The following is a 17761-nucleotide window of genomic DNA, read 5'->3' on the forward strand; positions in this document are numbered from 1 at the left end:
GGATGACATAGTTAGATTGTTGCATATTTCATAAGTATTGTTATCCAATTGATACTTTCTATTGATCTTAGTTTTGACTTCATATAGGCGGTAACATTTATATACTTCGTTAATGTATAAATAGCACTGCGACACGTTTCTCCCATTCATAATATTTTCAATCTAAACTGTGTTCATGGAAACGATGAGAGATGCGGTATTATTAAACCAAAAAATAAACAAATGCGGTTTAAGAATCAAGCTTTAATTAATTAATTAATATGTCAAAACATTTCAAATGAATAAATAATTAAATGTGGTGACTATAATAAAATCAATTTCTTAATTTATAACTCATTTTATTTACATTCTACGTCCAGCCGTTATTACTAATTAAATCAAAATAACAACAAATATTTGAAATAACAATTATTAAATAAAATTACTTAATAATAAACTTTCTCCTCTGTACTATCAAAATTGTCGAAAGGATTAGTAAAGAGAAAATCATACACAGTTGGATTACGTTTCTTCGATATTATAACTACACCAGGTTCAGTCACAATATCATCCACTTTGTATTCTTCTATCAGTTCTTTTGTCGGTTTCTGTAAAATGTCACTTTTTTCTGTATCTTTAATTACATTCTTAAAAACGTTTTTATCAGTATTTGAGGAATAGATAATTTTATCGAAATCCTTAATATTAGTGTTCAAGTCTTCTTTAACTTTTATTTCAAGATCACGTACCACTTTATTGGTTGATATGTCTATGACATTCTCTGTTGAAGTCTCTTTAAAATTGTCACGCCAGTTTTTGGTATAATTTCCTCTTTTTGCTGAATAATCATCTTTTTTTCCGTATTGACCTCGTTTTGATTTGTAATCAAAAGGTTCCCTCTTCATAGTAAAATCCGGTCTTGAGGATAATTTCAAAATTCTTAGCGGTTTTTGTATTTCACTGCTCTTTTTTAAAATTTCGTCAAATTCTTCTTCATTTTTTGGTTTTTCTGAAAAATCAGTTTCCATAGAATTTATTTTATATATAGTTTTACTGATGTCTTCATCGAGTGAAAATGTTTTATTTTTATTTTCTTCGTTTCCAGCTAAGTATTGTTTTTTAATTGAATCGGTATAATAAGATGCGGGTATTACAGAAATATCTTCCGTATCTACCTTGTAGTTAGTTCTTCCTGCCAAATAATCATCTTTTTTACCATATTGGCCCTTTTTTGATTTGTAATCAAATGGTTGTTTATTCGCATTAAAACTTTGACGAGCTGATGATTTAAAAAATCCAATTGGTTCAATTTCACTACTCGTCCAAGTGTTAGAAGTTTCTGGTACATCAACAACTTCTTTTACAGGTTTATTTTCAACTTTGTGTGTTATAATAACATCTTTTATAAGAGAATTAGGAAGATCTAGAAGTTGATGCATATTAATATTCAGATCCAGGGGGTAACCCGGATTCAACATAGAATCGAAATTATATTCTACGTTTGCAATACGTCCATTGACTGCTGGTTTTATGTATGGAGCTATAAAGACAAATATTTGGAATGGTAAACCATTTTCAGAACCTTTAGGAAGTACAAGTCGCGAAGGGAATCCTGTCTTAGATCCTACCGTTTTAAGTGGTAGAGCGTTTAATCCAAATTCTGCGTCTTCTAACTGTTTCTTTATAATTTTTAAGGATGTCAATTCAGGTGATAGTTTCATCTCATCTGAAGTCCTAGTTATCATGTTTTTACCTCTTTTGAGGTTGATTTCAAAACAATCAAGCAAAAAGAATAGATTTTTCATTTGACCAAGTTGTCCAGGAAAAACTTTAGGGCTAATAAATAACTTAGCAAATCCCTTTTGTGTTACCAAAGAGGAAATGTTAAGTTTTATTGAAAATGGTTTATGATTCAATCGATACTGCCCGAACTTAACTAGAAATTTGCTATTATTTGTCGAAGTTTTAAGAGCATCGGTTGCGTCGAATTCAAAGTATTCAAAAGAGGTCATCATTTTTTTGATATCTACATTTACAATTTCAACTCCAGGGAAGATTAAGTCGTTTCTGGTATAACCCGGTAATATACTTAGAGCACGATCAACTAAATCCACTACTTTTTTGTTAATCTTCCAGAATAAAGGGTCTCTTACTGCAGTTAAGTAGTGTGCTAACACCGAAGGTATTCTGTAAAAATAAGTATGATTATTATAAAAGTTGAGTCTCAAGTATTTGTCGCTTACTTACGATAATGAAAGAGTATAATAACATTAAACATTATTATTCTCACTTTTGTTCGGAAGTAAAGTCGGTGCCAAGAAGCTTGTATGCCAAATTTTGGTAGCTCTTACTACTTAGTACTAGGATATCCATTAATTGATTTACAATTTCTTCTTTGGCGAAGCCTTTGTCTCTCTGAAAATTGTTATTTTTTAATATACACAAAGAATATATTTGTAATTTTACGCAATGATAATATAATTTATTTAAAAAAACATACCATATGGGTGGCAACTGTTACAATATTTTCTTCTATGTTTTGCAGTAATGTAAAGTCTTCGTTATCAAGTAAATCAGCTAAATTACTTTGTGCAAAATCTTTTCCGTTGGAATAAATGAGCATCGAATTGTAAGGTATCATCGATTTTGTATTCCAGTCAAAATCTTCTAGTTCTGGGAGACCATTTGAATATCTTTCTAAGTTATATCTGGTTGCGAGCTGTTTTAACGTGTGATACAAATTTTCTCCTAATTTAGGTCGGTCACCTAATGAAACATTAAGCCACGGAAATGAATTTAATTTGTTTAAAAAGTAATAAGTGTTTAATCCCATGTCCTCATGAAAGTACGTTAAAGACTGTTGACTAGCTTCGTAAGGACCGTCAGAATATTCAGCATCAACAATATATGAGTTCCCGTCTTCACGGACATTTTCAGTAATATACCATTGTTCATCTGATGATAATAATGAACCTTTGATAATAGCTTCTTTATTAACAAAATAATTGGGAAGCAGTTCGTAAGGTGGTGGGATAGAAACTTTTTCTGTGTCTTTTCTATTCAAGATTGCGAGATATATTGCATCAACGAAAATACCACAATTAATGTTTTGTCTTGCCCAAGCAGCTGCTTTGTAAAATGTTTCAAAATCTTTAGCAAAATAAAAAACTTCGAATATTATTTTCAATTCGGCTATATGATCTTGGTTATATTCTGTAAATATTTCACCCTTAGGTAGAAATCCCTTTGAACTCTTATAATTTTGTAGAGTGGTTATTACATCTGGATTCTGGAATAAGTATTAAATCATTTACCTAGCATTTTTAATTAACAATAAAAAGTTATAATAAATTATAATAAGTTTTACCAGATAATTTCCATTTTCGTAATCCTTTTCAAAATCGTTACTTAAACTTGTTACCAGTAAATCACTGCTGTCATCGCAAACATTTTCGAATAAAGGCATTAAACGTCTTTGAAAATACACCCAGTCTTGTTTCTGAACTGGAACTGAAATAAAGAAAAATTTTATACTGGAAAAGATAAGAGCGCCCAAAGAAGTGTTTGATTTCGTGTCAAGGCGAAGGGCGGCACGGTATGGAAATTAAAAATCTTGATTTTCTGATTTTGTAATGAGATTAGTTTTACCTCCCTCGCAGTCTGCCAAAAATCAAATAAAAACACACATAAAATATTTAAAATTGTTAGAAACCTTCAAACGGTAAACCTTCTAATTTCTGCCGACCGCTAAAGAGTTTCATGTAAATGCTTAGTACAGAATTAATATTTTACCTGTTCTCGGTTGCCATGGTGTTGTAGGAACCTTAATAAGGTATCCTGAAGTCCCCACAGAGACAGCAGCTAGCACTAATAATGTTAATTGAAACATTATACTACGACTGATTCGTTATTTCGCTCTTTGCTTTATATATACTCTTATTTTAAGGGCAATGAATTAGTTATTCTGGAAAATAAATAGATAAATAGTTCAATGCACTATATTTTTTATGACAATTTTGTTTGTTATGACTAATACGCAACATTACAAAGTCACTGGCATAAGAGGTCAATCATATTGAACCGATACGCCAGGAATGGTAAATAAGTACCTCTTAGAACTAGAATCAGACGGTTTCGAATGCTATCAAACATTATCTTAAGAATTTTTCTGGTACAGACAGTAACAGTGGTAGACGCCAGCAACAATAGCATCGGTTGCGCGAATAGACCGGCTTGCCCGGTGCAATACTACGACCTTACAGAAGACAAGCGTGAAGTGGAAGCAATTCCGTGTTTCGTTTGATGAGTGTGTTACCGGAGGTCTAATTTTAGTCCTCTTTCCCTTCCCACCTTTTTCTTAAAATGAATGGATAGGACGGGGAAGTGAATTTGACGGAGAATGCAATGCATAGGAAGGCGAAATATTCTCTTTCTGTGCGTCCCCTCGTTCGATTAGAGTTAGGCAACACAACTGAAATTGCGGATGCCTAGTGGCATCGGTCGCTTCGCTATTTCGGCGACTTCAGGTGGCCGTGGCTTTGGTACCTTGTGAATTAAAAAGAAAGTAAAGTCATTTGTTTCTCTGAATTGTTCAACTGTTCGAACACGTCGTTTTAAAGTATTGCCATTGATATTTATGCATCTGGTAATATATTTTATTGTTAACGTTTTCATAAAATTATGACTTTGATTATGTTAACTTATATTAATTTAATATAGACGAGAGTGTAATCTGTTCAACGGTACTTATATGAACTTCGGAATAAGTTAGAATATAACATTTTTTCCGTTATCGGCACAGTTTACAACTTTTTACAAAAATGATGGCGAAAGGCCTTGAACATCATACCAAGATTATATGTTAATCAAAATATAAATTCTGTTCAACCCCCGTAGATAAATAGCGTGAGAGTAGATAAATTAAATAGAAATATGCCATTATTTGAGTTCGTCATCCTTTCTTTATCAGTTACAAAATTATTACAGGTCATGTCATAACAAGAATTATAAACAATCTGCGACGCTATCCAATTGTAATGTCAACGCACTGACCTATCACAAACTTGTTATGAATAATCACGTTGTTTTTTAATGTAGTTATAGCAGTATTTCGTCATATTAACGCAGTTTATTACACTTATTTAGTCTGTAACTTCATCAGCTTCTACAAAACGCCTAAGCCAAATTATGGATCCTTCAAAATATTCATTTTTCACCAAGAATGTCCTGAATCTCCAACGTCAACAGCATAACTAATAATATAATCATTTCTATCTCCTAGTAAAGATCTAGAAAGAATACTTCTAGCTAAAGAAAAAAATTTGAGTTAATTTCAATAATATCGATATATATATACCAGCAAATTACGTAGTTTCTAAATCTGTGCATTTGGGGATAACCTCGTATTTTTACATCAAATTAGTGATTAAATGCAATTTAACTTTTTCTTTTTCAGGTTTTGTTTGACGAATTAATTAATTGCCATTACATCTGTCTGATTCATTGATCTAATTAAGCTATTAGGTCGTTGTATTTATTTTCGTCTTTAATTATGCTTTATGTTTCGACTGGCATTGATCCATATTCATTTAATTTTACTACGCCGCACTAATGTCTTTCGATAATGCTGCCAACATTAGCTTCAACTATTTCCATTTCCTTATTAATTTATTTACAATCAATTTAATTCCAAGTTGATAGAACGAAATATTGATTGGATTAGCCTTTATTGGGTCAACATCGACTTTGCAAATATAACCGTAGAACGCCGTATCGTATTAATACATATAGTATAGTTACCCCTTTCATTTTCTTTAATAAACTGGAACTACGATATATGTTATTACAAGATATGGCAGAGGATTTCTACGGTAAGTCAGTTCTAACCTATTCTTGGTCAACAAATGCATCTTGTGTATTATGAAATTGAATTCCGGCCAAAGATAATATTTTCAATACCCATTCATACTGGTTGGTTTCAGATAATACTAAATATATATCATCAGTATGTCTACCCATCAGGTGTAAGATCTTTTAGGAAATCCCTTATCTATTATATTCCTTTTAAGTTTGAAAATTAAGTTTCACGTAGACACTGTGTAAATATTTTAAAGACAACAAAGATGATAATTTTCGGAGGCCTAAATTTAGTCCTCGTTTCCTTCCCACCCTTTTCTTGTAAGTCAATGATAGGAAAATAAAGTGGATTTGGCGGAGTAGGGGCAAAGGCGCATAGGAAAATAAAATATCCTGTTACTTTGCATCCCGTCCTCCTTTGATTGAATGTAGGCAACGCATCTGCAATTGCAAATATCTTTGGGCAATGGCCGCATCGCTTTTTCGAGAAATTCAGTCCGCCGCTTTATCATTTTTCACCTTATAGTATACAAAAATAATACCTCTTAAATTGATTATATTGAAGTTGTAAGATAGACACGCCGTATTATGCAATTGTAGTATTATTGTTGACACATTCTTCAATTCGATATGATGCATACATTATAAAGCAGAGGAAATATCAGAAGCTGTATCAAGGACTCGTAGTGTAAACAACACTATCCAGATCCGTAAGCAAATACTTGTAAACGGTATAATATTTTACTATACATTTACTAAATGCACGTCTATTTAATAACATTGAATAGACGTACCTTCTATTAAGGAATTTATGAAAACAAATTTTGGTTGTTCAACTTATAGTTAGTAACTTTTAATTTTTAGACACATCGTTATCTAAACGTGATTTTTTGAGGATAAGTGTTAGTTTGTCTTTTGAGACTTTTTATTTAGATAAATTGGTATTGTAATGAATTAGTTCATTTCTGTCTTTGGTTTAAATGCTCACGCCTGATTTTTATTTATTAAAATAAACCTAATTTAAAAGTGGAAAAAGCAAAAAAGGCGTAACTATAAAGCTACAGAAATAAGAGTGGCAATAATTTTAATTGTTCTAAATATAATGTATTAGTAATAATAGGTGATGTAGCTCCGCCGCCAAATATCCCTGATTGCACCTTGTCATGTTGCCACCGTTTGTTTTGAGCGACTGCTAATGGAATTCTTCGACGTCTGCGTGCCAAGACTCTTGGAACAAATGATTGTAAGGCCTGTGTATCTAAATATTATCACACATTATAATCAAAGGTCTACTAGTCTGACTAGTCTATATTTGATTGTATTATTGCTACATTGTTATCAAGGTCGTTGGAAAAAATATTTTAGAACTTTATGACATTATATAGGATAGCATTTAAATAGTAAATATTAACATGCCGGTAACACGTAGACGTGAATTTTATGTCGGTTATAAATTGAATGCAGAACTCGTAGCTGCTTCAATTTTAAAATTTAAATCCTATCAATTATTAAGTCACTAGCTGTCGCCCGTGATTCCGTCCGCACGGAATTAAAAAAAAAACTTGCCTGTATGTTCTTCCAGACTATATTCTATATCCATGCCCAATTTTATCAAGATCTGTTCGGACATTCTGGAGATACTTTCAAACATATATCCATCCATCCATCCATAAAAATTATTCGCACTTATAATATTAGCAAGATTGACTATTCTCCAATTTTGAATTTCAAATCTGGTTAAGAACTTTTTAGGTACTCGTACATTTCCGATTTTAAGAAATATGCCATCTGTTGCGTAAACTTAGAAACACAAATGCAGTAAATAGGCACATATGATTCTATTCATTGTGATTTAGCTGTGTTTTTTATTTTTAATTTTCCTATACTGTAACGACAATAAACAGAAAAAGTAAATAAATAAATTTCATCATAGTCATCACCATCATCAGCCTTGATCTGCTTACTGCTGAATATAGAATATTAGCTGTCGCCCGCGACTCCGTCCGCGCGGAACTAAAAACAAACTTTGTTAGTAGCCTGTATATTCTTCTATGCTATGCTCTATATCGATGCCAAATTTCATTCAGACCCGTTAAGCCGTTTACCGTTTTCCGAGATACCTTCAAACAAACATACATCCATCCATTCATCCATCTAAACATTTGTATTTATAATATTAGTATGATAGTATGATTAAATACAAATATGGAATAAAAATATCTTTAGCAATTTGACTTTGCAAAAATAAATTTATAAATTCAAGTTAATGAATTTAATGACAGAAAGTTCCACAATAAATTATGCCATCTAGTAACAAAAGTGTAACTTCAAATGAATTTCAAAGTCTCCAACAGAGGGCGATTATCATTCTGGGATTTGAAATTACGTTTTGTAATACTATTAATGAACTATGTCAAACATATATTTTATTAAAATTCTTGATATGATATAATTTTTATCACCGAAAAAAAGAACAGAATGTTCTCCGTAAAATACCAATTCCAATATGCACTAATTTTTCTCCGGATTGAACCATAAAGTGTAAGTTTTGACACTATAATAGATCAATAAATTAAACAACAAAATTACGGAATTAATCGCTAATGTCTTCATTTCGAAGTTTTGAGCACTTTATGTTTTCTTTTGAAATAACCAGCATTTTAGAAGGTATCTACGTAGTACCATATTTTACCACTCGAACTTGCTAACAGTATCATCCTTTTTGGATTTGAAAAATATTTAAGCAATATAATATATGTATGCGCGGATGTATAATTTTTTGCTGAAATCTATTTAGTTTTAGGCGGTCTTTACAAATATTTACGTAAAACTGCAGTCTCCTCAATTTATCGGCACGGCTCTGTTGACAAGTGAAACGTGTCGTGTGTGTAAATTGAATTGAGAGGAAAACTTTGAAAGCTTTTATATTAGGCCAGATATCGCACGTGCCAGTTTGGCCTGGAAAAATAGTACATACTCAATGTATAGGTAATTTAGGTAGACATTTTTCAAGTGTTAAATTTTATATTTATTTGTTGTTATCCTTTGCAGTGAAATTTATTTATGTATGAGTACTAACAGTGCATAATTTGGCGATTCAGCTAGCTATTAGATTAAATAAATATTTTTTTAAGGCCAGTACTTAAAGAATGTATGAAATAACATAAAATAAACGATTTTTAAGGTAAAACAAAATTGCATAATTAACACATGTATTTATTTATATCTTTTTTACAATGCTTTGCTTCTTTATTTTTATATTAGTCTCAAATACTCTATGACAGAACATTTTTTTTTTGGAAGGTTTTTTATATTTACAAGTCAAAAAGGTTAACATCTTTGTCTACCTTTTTATTGATGTCAACATCTGTCATGTAATCGTCCACTCCTACTATAGTTCGGTCAATCATATTGTAGTTTTTCAGCACCCAACGATCCCATCTGGTCTTCATATCGCAGACTTGCTTCTTGTGGAAGATCACAACATTGACGAACTTCATGTTAGGTGTTAAGAACTTAGCAACATCGATAGTACGGTCAAACGGAAAACCTAATGGCATTTTGTCAAGAAGAACGGTGGACCTGAAATCTACAACCAAGTCTCTGCGGTTGGTATCAAGTATGTTTATGTCAACGTTATCAACCAACTTCAACGGAGTTACGATGGCGTACAGCAAGAAGTTCATACCGCCGATGCGACCCTTAGGTAACAGGAGCCTCGTCGGGAATCCAGTGTGATAGTTCCTCAAGTCCTTCATTAGCAGATCCCTCATATCGGTCATTGTGTCAATCTTCTTCCACAAGTCACGTGTCATGATACGATCGCGCACCAAGTTGTGCATGTCCATCGAATTTCTGACAATGGTGTTCTTGCCAGTGTTCAATTTGTAAAGGAATGAGTCTAATTCGACAAAGTTTACGCGGTTCTGGTCGAGATCAATCAAGCGGCCCCAGTGATCTTCCTTCGGTCCCAAGAATAACCTCACCACACAGTCAACAGTTTTATCGGACTGAATATCAAGTGTGATTGTGAACGGTTGGTGGTTAAGACGACGTTTGCGTACCAAGAATACCATATCTGAGGTAGTCTTTTTAAGTTCATCACCAGTTAATGTAACGGCGTTTGTCATATCCATCAGGTAGTTGTCAAAGTATGTTACCAATTTATCAACAACGATGTTATCAATCTTTACTCCAGGGAAGAAGAGTTCCTCCTTTGTGTAGCAGGGCAGTCGTTTCTTGAATAGGATCAGCAAGTCACACAAACGTTTCTGTAGTTGATAGAAGATCGGGTCACGGAGAGCAGTTTGATAGATGTCGAGAACAGTTGGTGTGACAAAGTATCTGAAAAGAGACGAAACATGTGAAAAATTTTTATAAACAAAAATTTCCTATCCTATTATGAAAAGGAAGTTGAGGTTGAAACTTACTTGTCAGAATTAAACGTATTAAGTCCCATTACGGATTTCATGATGATAAGCAGATAGCGGTAAGCATCGATGTGGAATTTGTCAACTTCAACCTTGTCGATTTTTCCGAAAACAATCTTTCCTAGAGTCTCAACATCTTCATATTTGACCAGATCCAATCGGATACCATTGATCTATTCATTATAAAAAAGAAGATTATTGTCATGGAAATAAACGAAATTAGATTTTACAAGTTATGAAATACTTACATCTATGTAACCCTTAATGATAGCATCTTTAATAATCATTTCGTAGTTTTCGACTAAACGCACAACGTTGATATCCTTGTCACCAACAAGAACGTAGTTGTTCGGTCTTAGTGGTAATTGGACACCATTGTGCAGTAGCATCCATGGCCAGTAACCCTTTCTAATGGGTTTGTTCCATGTCAATGTAGTAATCTCACCCAGTCCGTTGGACAAGCGTTCCAGGTAGTACCTTGCTAGGATTTGCTGCCAAACATACAAATTGAGCTCCCACCTACGCATTTTTAGTTTATCAATAACGTTATCCTTCATCCAGAAGGGATAGTCCACATGGAAGTAATAGTAGTAAGTGTTTAGATCAATATCCTCAGTGAAATATCTGAGCGTGTCTTCGTCGCTAAGGTAAACACGTGTGTCGAAAATGTTCTCGTCAATAACATAGACGCCCTTGTCAGTCTTCGTGATACCGTAGAAATCGCAAAGCTTAGCGTCTAAGAGTCCTCTCTTCATCTTTAATAGATAAGCCTTTTGAATAACGTCGGCACGTACAAAGTAGTACGGGTAGATTTCGTAAGGAGGCGGCAGAATAATTCCCTTGCAGTCTTCACGATGTCTGACTGCCACTGTGAGAGCGTACACGAACATACCCTCGTTCATGTAGAGGCGCATCCAGCAAGCCGTTTTTATGAACGTATTGAAGTCTTTGGCGTAGTAGAGCAAGTGGAACATGGAGACGACTTCCTTAAGTTGGCGGTCGACATGAATAGTGAATATTTCACCACGGGGCAGCATTCCCATTTTTACCCAGTTGACAAAATTTTTAACGACGTCAGTTCTCTAGAAAATATAATGGCCTTTGGTTATATGCTATAATATTCTAGAGTAAAAAAAATCATTGTGTGATAATAAACTTACGGTGTATAAGTTAACATTTTCTTCGATCTTAAAGTTCATTCCAATTTCTTTGATGTCCTCGTACATCACCGGCTCAACGACATGGTTCAGTAATTTCAAAATGAACATTTGCTTCTGCTTAATATCCATCGTGACTAAAAAGAAGAATATATCATTAGATTTATCTGTATACACTGGTCAGCTTTTGAAAAAAATCTTTCTACTGGATAACAAATATACTGTTATTATTAATTAGACTTGAATTTTAGTAGCGCATAGAAATTCTACAAGCGAATAATTCTTCTGATATCAAGATGGCTTTGATAAAAATTCTTATAAATCTTACCTGACAGATGCACGTCCAAATCAATGTGAGCCGAGGCCATGGCGGCCAGGCCCAACACCAACAAAGCAATCGACTTCATCTTGCAGTCGAGCCTGTGCTCTCTTGACTGTGCTTCTTTCACCGTGAACCTCGTATTTATATCCCAATTTCACCTTATTACAAGCGACCTTACCTACGATTGTTTTCTTTTTTGATAAATATTAACAAAGGACGTTCTTCGTAATGCAACAATGTTTCTCTATTGATAAAGTATCGAATTTCTTACAATGTATTTTATATCTATAAACAAGTCAAGCTTCATCTTTATCATCCACCTTTAATTGTAATCTATTTAAAAATAATATAAGTAGGTTAAGGGAGATTGAATATTATAAATAAATAACGCACGAAGATGGTGAAACAATGTCTAGTTACTTAGCTGTAAGATACTGTTTTGAAAAATATGTTTAAACATGGACATATATTCCTTTAAGAGGTCAGTTGAGCGATTTATATCACATATGTTACTCCTGCTTTTACTGAAACTCATGTTAGCGTTGTATCACGACTTACTCCATTGGCAGACCTTAACCAAATAGCGCATGCATGCTTAAAAGAAGAGCCTTGCCAAGGATATAGCCTATACATTTTCCAGAGTACCTTTACGAATTATTAGAAAAATACAGGGGAAGCCATTCTGCGAAGTGATTTTGATATACTTTTTGAATTTAGCAGTTGTAGAGTACGCAACAGCATTAGCTACTATATGAATGGCCCGCTCGACTGGTGCAATACAGAAGACATGCATTAAGTGGAAGTAAATATGCGTTGCATATAATGGGTGTGTGCCGGAGGCCTCTTGTTCGTCCCAATAGTTTCTAATAAGGAAAGGATTGGAAGGGCAAGTGTATTCGGGAGAAGAAGGAAGGAAGTGTAGTCGGGGGAGGTTGTATAGGAATCCACTTTCAGCGCTTTCCCTCATCTGTTTATTAAAGGTAGGCAACGCATCTGCTACCGTTCAAGTTGTAAATGTCTATAGACAGTTGAAATTTCGCTATTTTAGCGAATTTGGATGCTATAAAGATGTGTTCTTTGCCATTCACTAGTTATAAAATAGTGCTGATATTACGAACGCAGAATCAGTTCTATTATATAACTTACTAGCTGTGCCCGCGACTTCGTCCGCGTGAAATACTATTTTGGGTAGCATTTTTTTTGAGCTAATTATTTTATTTAACCAACGTGCTATGCTTTGATGTATATAGAAGAACATAGAAAGAGGTGTGCCCAGACCGCGCCAAATGTAGGTCCTGGGTCTCTGCCTACCCCTCTGGGTTACGGGTCGAGAATTATGTTGTTGTTTTTTTTACATAAACTTATAAAAAATGCCAAAAAATATTAAACTTACAAAATATTCACATAAACATCTTCCCATACAAAATTTCATCCCCTATTCCGTTTTGTTACATTGCAACCTTGAGGGTAAAACTTTTACAAATTTCAAACGTCATATTTATTTATATCAAATCAGCAGCCTAAAAAATAAGTTTAAAGCTTCTAACTGTAAAAATGACGATACTTACATACAAATTTCCACCCTCACTTTCAGCCTCTTATAACCCTTTTTTCGCGTTAAAAAGTAGGCTTTGTACTTCCTCAGGCTCTAGACTAAATATTGGTAAGGGTAACATCAAAACATATTAAACAAAACATTCACCAAAACCTTACATATTGCCTAACAAAATTTCATCCACTATTGTTATTTAGCACTCTTGGGGGCAAAATTTTTACAAAAATTTAATTTCCTATTTATTTATATAGAATTAGCAACCTCAAAAATAAGTTTCAAACTTCCAACTGTAAAAATGACGATAATTCCATACAAACTTTCACCCCCACGTTCAACCCCTTGCAAACCCTTTTTCGCGTTAAAATGTGCCCTATGTCCTTCCTCAGGCTCTAGACTAAATATTGGTAAGGGTAATAGCAAAACATATTAAAGAAAACATTCAACAAAACCGAATATATTGCCAAACAAAATTTCATCCTCTATTGTAATTTAGCACCCTTGGGGGTAAAATTTTTCCAAAAATTTAATTTCATATTTATCTTTATCAAATTAGCCTTGAAAATAAGTTTCAATCTTCTACCTGTAAAAACGACGATAATACCATACAAACTTTCACCCCCACTTTCATCCCCTTACAACCCCTTTTTCGCGTTAAAATGTAGCCTATGTCCATCCTCAGGCTCTAGACTATCTGTGTACCAAATTTCATTTAAATCGGTTCAGTAGTTTTTGCGTGAAAGCGAGACAGACAGACAGACAGACAGACAGACAGACAGACAGACAGACAGACAGACAGACAGACAGACAGACAGACAGACAGACAGACAGACAGACAGAGTTACTTTCGCATTTAGAATAGAATAGAATAGAATAGAATAGAATAAGCGTTTATTGCCACACAAAAGAAACTTATGAACTAAAATTAAACAAAAAGATTAAAAACGTGGCAAAAGGTAGCCAGCTCAGCTGATACAGGGACGACATCGGCCTTCCCTGAGCTGGTTTTCAGCAGGCCCCTTTGCTCTCACAACATATGCACTTAGGTGTAGGGCAACTAAACTAAATAACAAAAAAAGAGAATTATAGTGCAATTTTTTAAACAATGTTTGTGCGAAGTTAATAATAATTTTGACTTTCAATAACAATAATATATAATATTATATGGAGAGTAAAAAATTAATAAAGAAATAAACAACAAAAAAGGTTAAGGTGTTTAAAGGATATACATATAAATATAAATACATAACAAACTGTTTCTCTATAGGTCTTATCTATTTACGTCATTGATTGGTTTGTGACTCCAGTAGAATTTTTTTGTACTTCTTTGCAAAACCTGAATGCGATATTATTTTATTTAGTGGTGGAGGAAGATCGTTCCAAACCTTCGAGGCTGAAAACTTAAAACCACCTCTAAAACCAGTAGTACTGTGCTTTGGAACTATCATTTTTTTTTGTATAGTGCACCTAGTAAGATGGACTGACGTGTCTTTTCTCCATTCTAGCTTCTCGTAGAGGTATTTCGGGCGATTGCAGATGACCACTTTATGGGTAATATTAGCCAGATGCAACAGTCGGCGTCCGGACATTTTTAATATATTGTACTTGTTATAGTATGGAGTAATGTGTTCCCGCCTTGGTATGTTAAAACAAAAGCGCATACAAGCATTTTGCACACGTTGTATGGCCCGCTGCGTCTTAATCAACAATCTGGGTCCGTAAACTGCGTCACAGTAGTTGAACCGAGACAGTATCAATGAATCCACCAGCCTTAGCCTGACGCTCTCTGTCAGAAAGCACCTCACACGGTACAGGACTTTTAGCCGATAGAACGCATTTCTAATAGCCGTGTTGACGTGATCCACAAAGCGCAGTTCACTATCCATTTGCAGACCCAGATTTTTTGCTGCATGTACCTTTTCTAAAATTTTGTTACGAAGTTTTATTTGCGGTTTATGACTTTCAATTCTTTCTCGTTGCCTTCTAGTACCTATGATCATATACTTGCACTTTGTTGGATTCAAAGTTAAATTGTTCTTCTTCGCCCATTCTTCGATAGTCTGCAAATCTTCGTTAATGTGGGCCAATGCCATGTCTGTGTCTCTGGGATTAAAAGAGTAATATAATTGTGTATCATCAGCGTACAAATGGAGGTTGCAGTATTTAATTTGCTTCTGTAGGTCTGCTGTATAAATTGCGAATAATATAGGGCTCAATATACACCCCTGAGGGGTTCCTCGTGGCACGTTTTGAGTAGTTGACGCAATCGTCATTCCTTCTTCATTTACACACTCCACAAATTGTTTTCTATTTGAGAGAAAAGAAGAAAACCATTGGCACGTATTTGCGGTAAATCCATAGTACGACAACTTTGCAATTAACAGTTTTTTATTTATACAGTCGAAAGCCCTCGAGAAGTCAAGCAAAATGAGAATACTTCCCTTCCCCTCATCGCTAGCGGATAGGAGATCGTCAGTTACATGACACAGAGCTGTCGCGGTACTGAACCCTTTTCGAAATCCCGACTGTACATCTGGAAGAATATGCTTTTCTTCTATAAATTCCGTTACTTGGCTGCAAACTAACCTTTCTAGGACTTTCGATAAGGTAGGTAGGATGCTAATGGGACGTAAATCTTTATACTCCAGTACTCCGGGTGATTTTGGTAGCGGCTTTACTTTGGCTAATTTCCATAGCTCAGGGAAGGTGAGTGATTCTATTGATTTATTTATTATAATTTTAATGATTTTAAAAGTTACAGGTAAAGTCATACGGATCATTTCCATCGTCAATTTGTCGTGTCCGGCTGCATTGGTCTTGATCATTGATAAAATCTTAAGTATTTGGTTGTCAGTTGGTGCTTTAAGCGTGAAGTTGTTTTCAGGATTAAATTTGTTTGTTTCGAAGTAAGTTAAGGTGTTGATATCACAATCTGCACTTCCCGGTAAGTCAAGGAAAAAACTGTTTATTTTATTTGGGTCATTTAAATTATGAGGGATGTCTGGAAGCACAGTATTGCCCACAATTGATGAGCGTTTCAGATAGCACCACATTCGTTTTGCATCTCTGATATTCTTATTAACGTAATGAGTAAAAAAAGCTTTTTTCTCTCTGTAAATTGCGCTCGACACCAAATTCCTAAGGTTCTTATAGTATGTGCGATGACATTCTAAGTTGGATTTTTTCGCTCGTCTTAACGCCGAATTTCGAAGTGACATCATCAGTTTAATCGTGTCAGTTAGCCAAGGTCGTTGCTTCTCCTTTATTCGTATTTTACGTAGAGGCGCGTGTTTGTCAAAAACATTGATCATTATCGTATTGAATCTATATAACAGTTCATCGATTTCCATTGTGTGTACTTCACCTATGGCATTGATCTCACGTTGGACGTCGGAGCACAATGTATCACAATCAATAGTATGTAACGATCGTCTAATAACACACTTGGTAATTTCTCTATTACGCTTTATTTTCAGTTCTGAGAATATAACCGCATGGTCACTAAGTGAAGGATTATGTATGACTACTGTGTTATCATGTAATGTTGGTGTATCGGTTATGACTAAGTCGATGAGAGTACTAGTAGTTTCGGTTATACGTGTAGGTTCTTGTACTAATTGATGCAGGTTCCGTTGTTTTAAAAAGGTTGAAAATTTGATTGTATTAGCTTTACTAGGTTGTGATATGTCTACATTAAAATCTGTCAGTATAACAATGTGCTCACAATGTGCAAAACTATTCATTGCTTCGCTTAAAGCATCCAAGGAGTTGTCGACTGTAAGTGCCGTTTCTGCTCTGTACACTGTACCTATCGCTACTTTGATTCCGCCTAGTACTGATACCTCGAGCCACATCTGCTCGAGATCCGAACTCGGGTAAGAACAGGTACGCACATTCAAACCAGATCTAACATAGAAACCTACTCCTCCTCCACGACGGCCAGTGCGCCTCGGGGTATGTCTTAAGTGGTAGTTGGGAATGACTGGAATATGTTTTTCTTCACCGTCTTGGATCCAAGTTTCGTTTAAGGCTAGTATATCTGGTTTATGTTCATGCATAAGTATTAATAGTTCGTCAAATCCAGTATTAAGTGATCTAACATTTAGGAGTCCGAGTTTTAAATACTTAAATCTATGGTTAGCCATTTTCGTAACATAGCTCATAAAACACGTTATTAATCAAATTGACATATTGGGTATTAATAAAACAGTTTGATATGCATTGGTACTGAAAAATATTTGACCTAAACCTTATTTTAGAACATAGAAGCGTATATGATACTAAGGACAAAAATATTAAAAATGCCTCACGTGGCGTCAAAAGGTTACCATTTATAATAAGTTTTATTAAGAATTTTGAGGAAAAACAATAGTAAATTAATGATTTATCATGACATATTGTACTAGCTATGTATAAACTGTGCAAAAAATAAGGAATATATTTACATAAACACACGTACTTTAGT

General features: G+C 34.2%; 2 protein-coding genes across 2 annotated transcripts; both read right to left on the reverse strand.

The window, feature by feature from the left end:
- Window positions 1-425: 425 nt before the first annotated feature.
- LOC106712107 (hexamerin) lies at window positions 426-3868 on the reverse strand. Its single transcript, XM_014504556.2, has 6 exons — window positions 3772-3868; window positions 3347-3489; window positions 2480-3268; window positions 2270-2394; window positions 941-2166; window positions 426-613 (listed from the first exon to the last, which is right to left on the reverse strand). Exons 1-6 carry the CDS (start codon window positions 3866-3868, stop codon window positions 426-428), a joined length of 2568 nt encoding a protein of 855 aa, XP_014360042.2.
- A 5274-nt stretch (window positions 3869-9142) lies between these two features.
- LOC106712117 (basic juvenile hormone-suppressible protein 2) lies at window positions 9143-11858 on the reverse strand. Its single transcript, XM_014504566.2, has 5 exons — window positions 11751-11858; window positions 11426-11559; window positions 10514-11347; window positions 10266-10438; window positions 9143-10179 (listed from the first exon to the last, which is right to left on the reverse strand). The coding sequence occupies exons 1-5, from the start codon at window positions 11827-11829 to the stop codon at window positions 9150-9152; spliced, it is 2250 nt and encodes a 749-aa protein (XP_014360052.2). The 5' UTR covers window positions 11830-11858; the 3' UTR covers window positions 9143-9149.
- Window positions 11859-17761: the final 5903 nt, after the last annotated feature.

Source organism: Papilio machaon, chromosome 15, assembly GCF_912999745.1.
Source record: "Papilio machaon chromosome 15, ilPapMach1.1, whole genome shotgun sequence".
Taxonomy (NCBI): domain Eukaryota; kingdom Metazoa; phylum Arthropoda; class Insecta; order Lepidoptera; family Papilionidae; genus Papilio; species Papilio machaon.

Bases quoted from the DNA above. Each gene is read 5' to 3' on its own strand.
- LOC106712107 (XM_014504556.2), bottom strand. From the start codon at position 3,868: ATGTTTCAATTAACATTATTAGTGCTAGCTGCTGTCTCTGTGGGGACT. The intron at 3,269-3,346 runs GTAAAACTTATT...TACTTATTCCAG, and splicing joins ACGAAAATGGAAATTATCTG to AATCCAGATGTAATAACCAC. The intron at 2,395-2,479 runs GTATGTTTTTTT...AACAATTTTCAG, and splicing joins TAACAGTTGCCACCCATATG to AGAGACAAAGGCTTCGCCAA.
- LOC106712117 (XM_014504566.2), bottom strand. From the start codon at position 11,829: ATGAAGTCGATTGCTTTGTTGGTGTTGGGCCTGGCCGCCATGGCCTCG. The intron at 11,560-11,750 runs GTAAGATTTATA...TCTTCTTTTTAG, and splicing joins TTTGGACGTGCATCTGTCAG to TCACGATGGATATTAAGCAG. The intron at 10,180-10,265 runs GTAAGTTTCAAC...GTCTCTTTTCAG, and splicing joins AATACGTTTAATTCTGACAA to ATACTTTGTCACACCAACTG.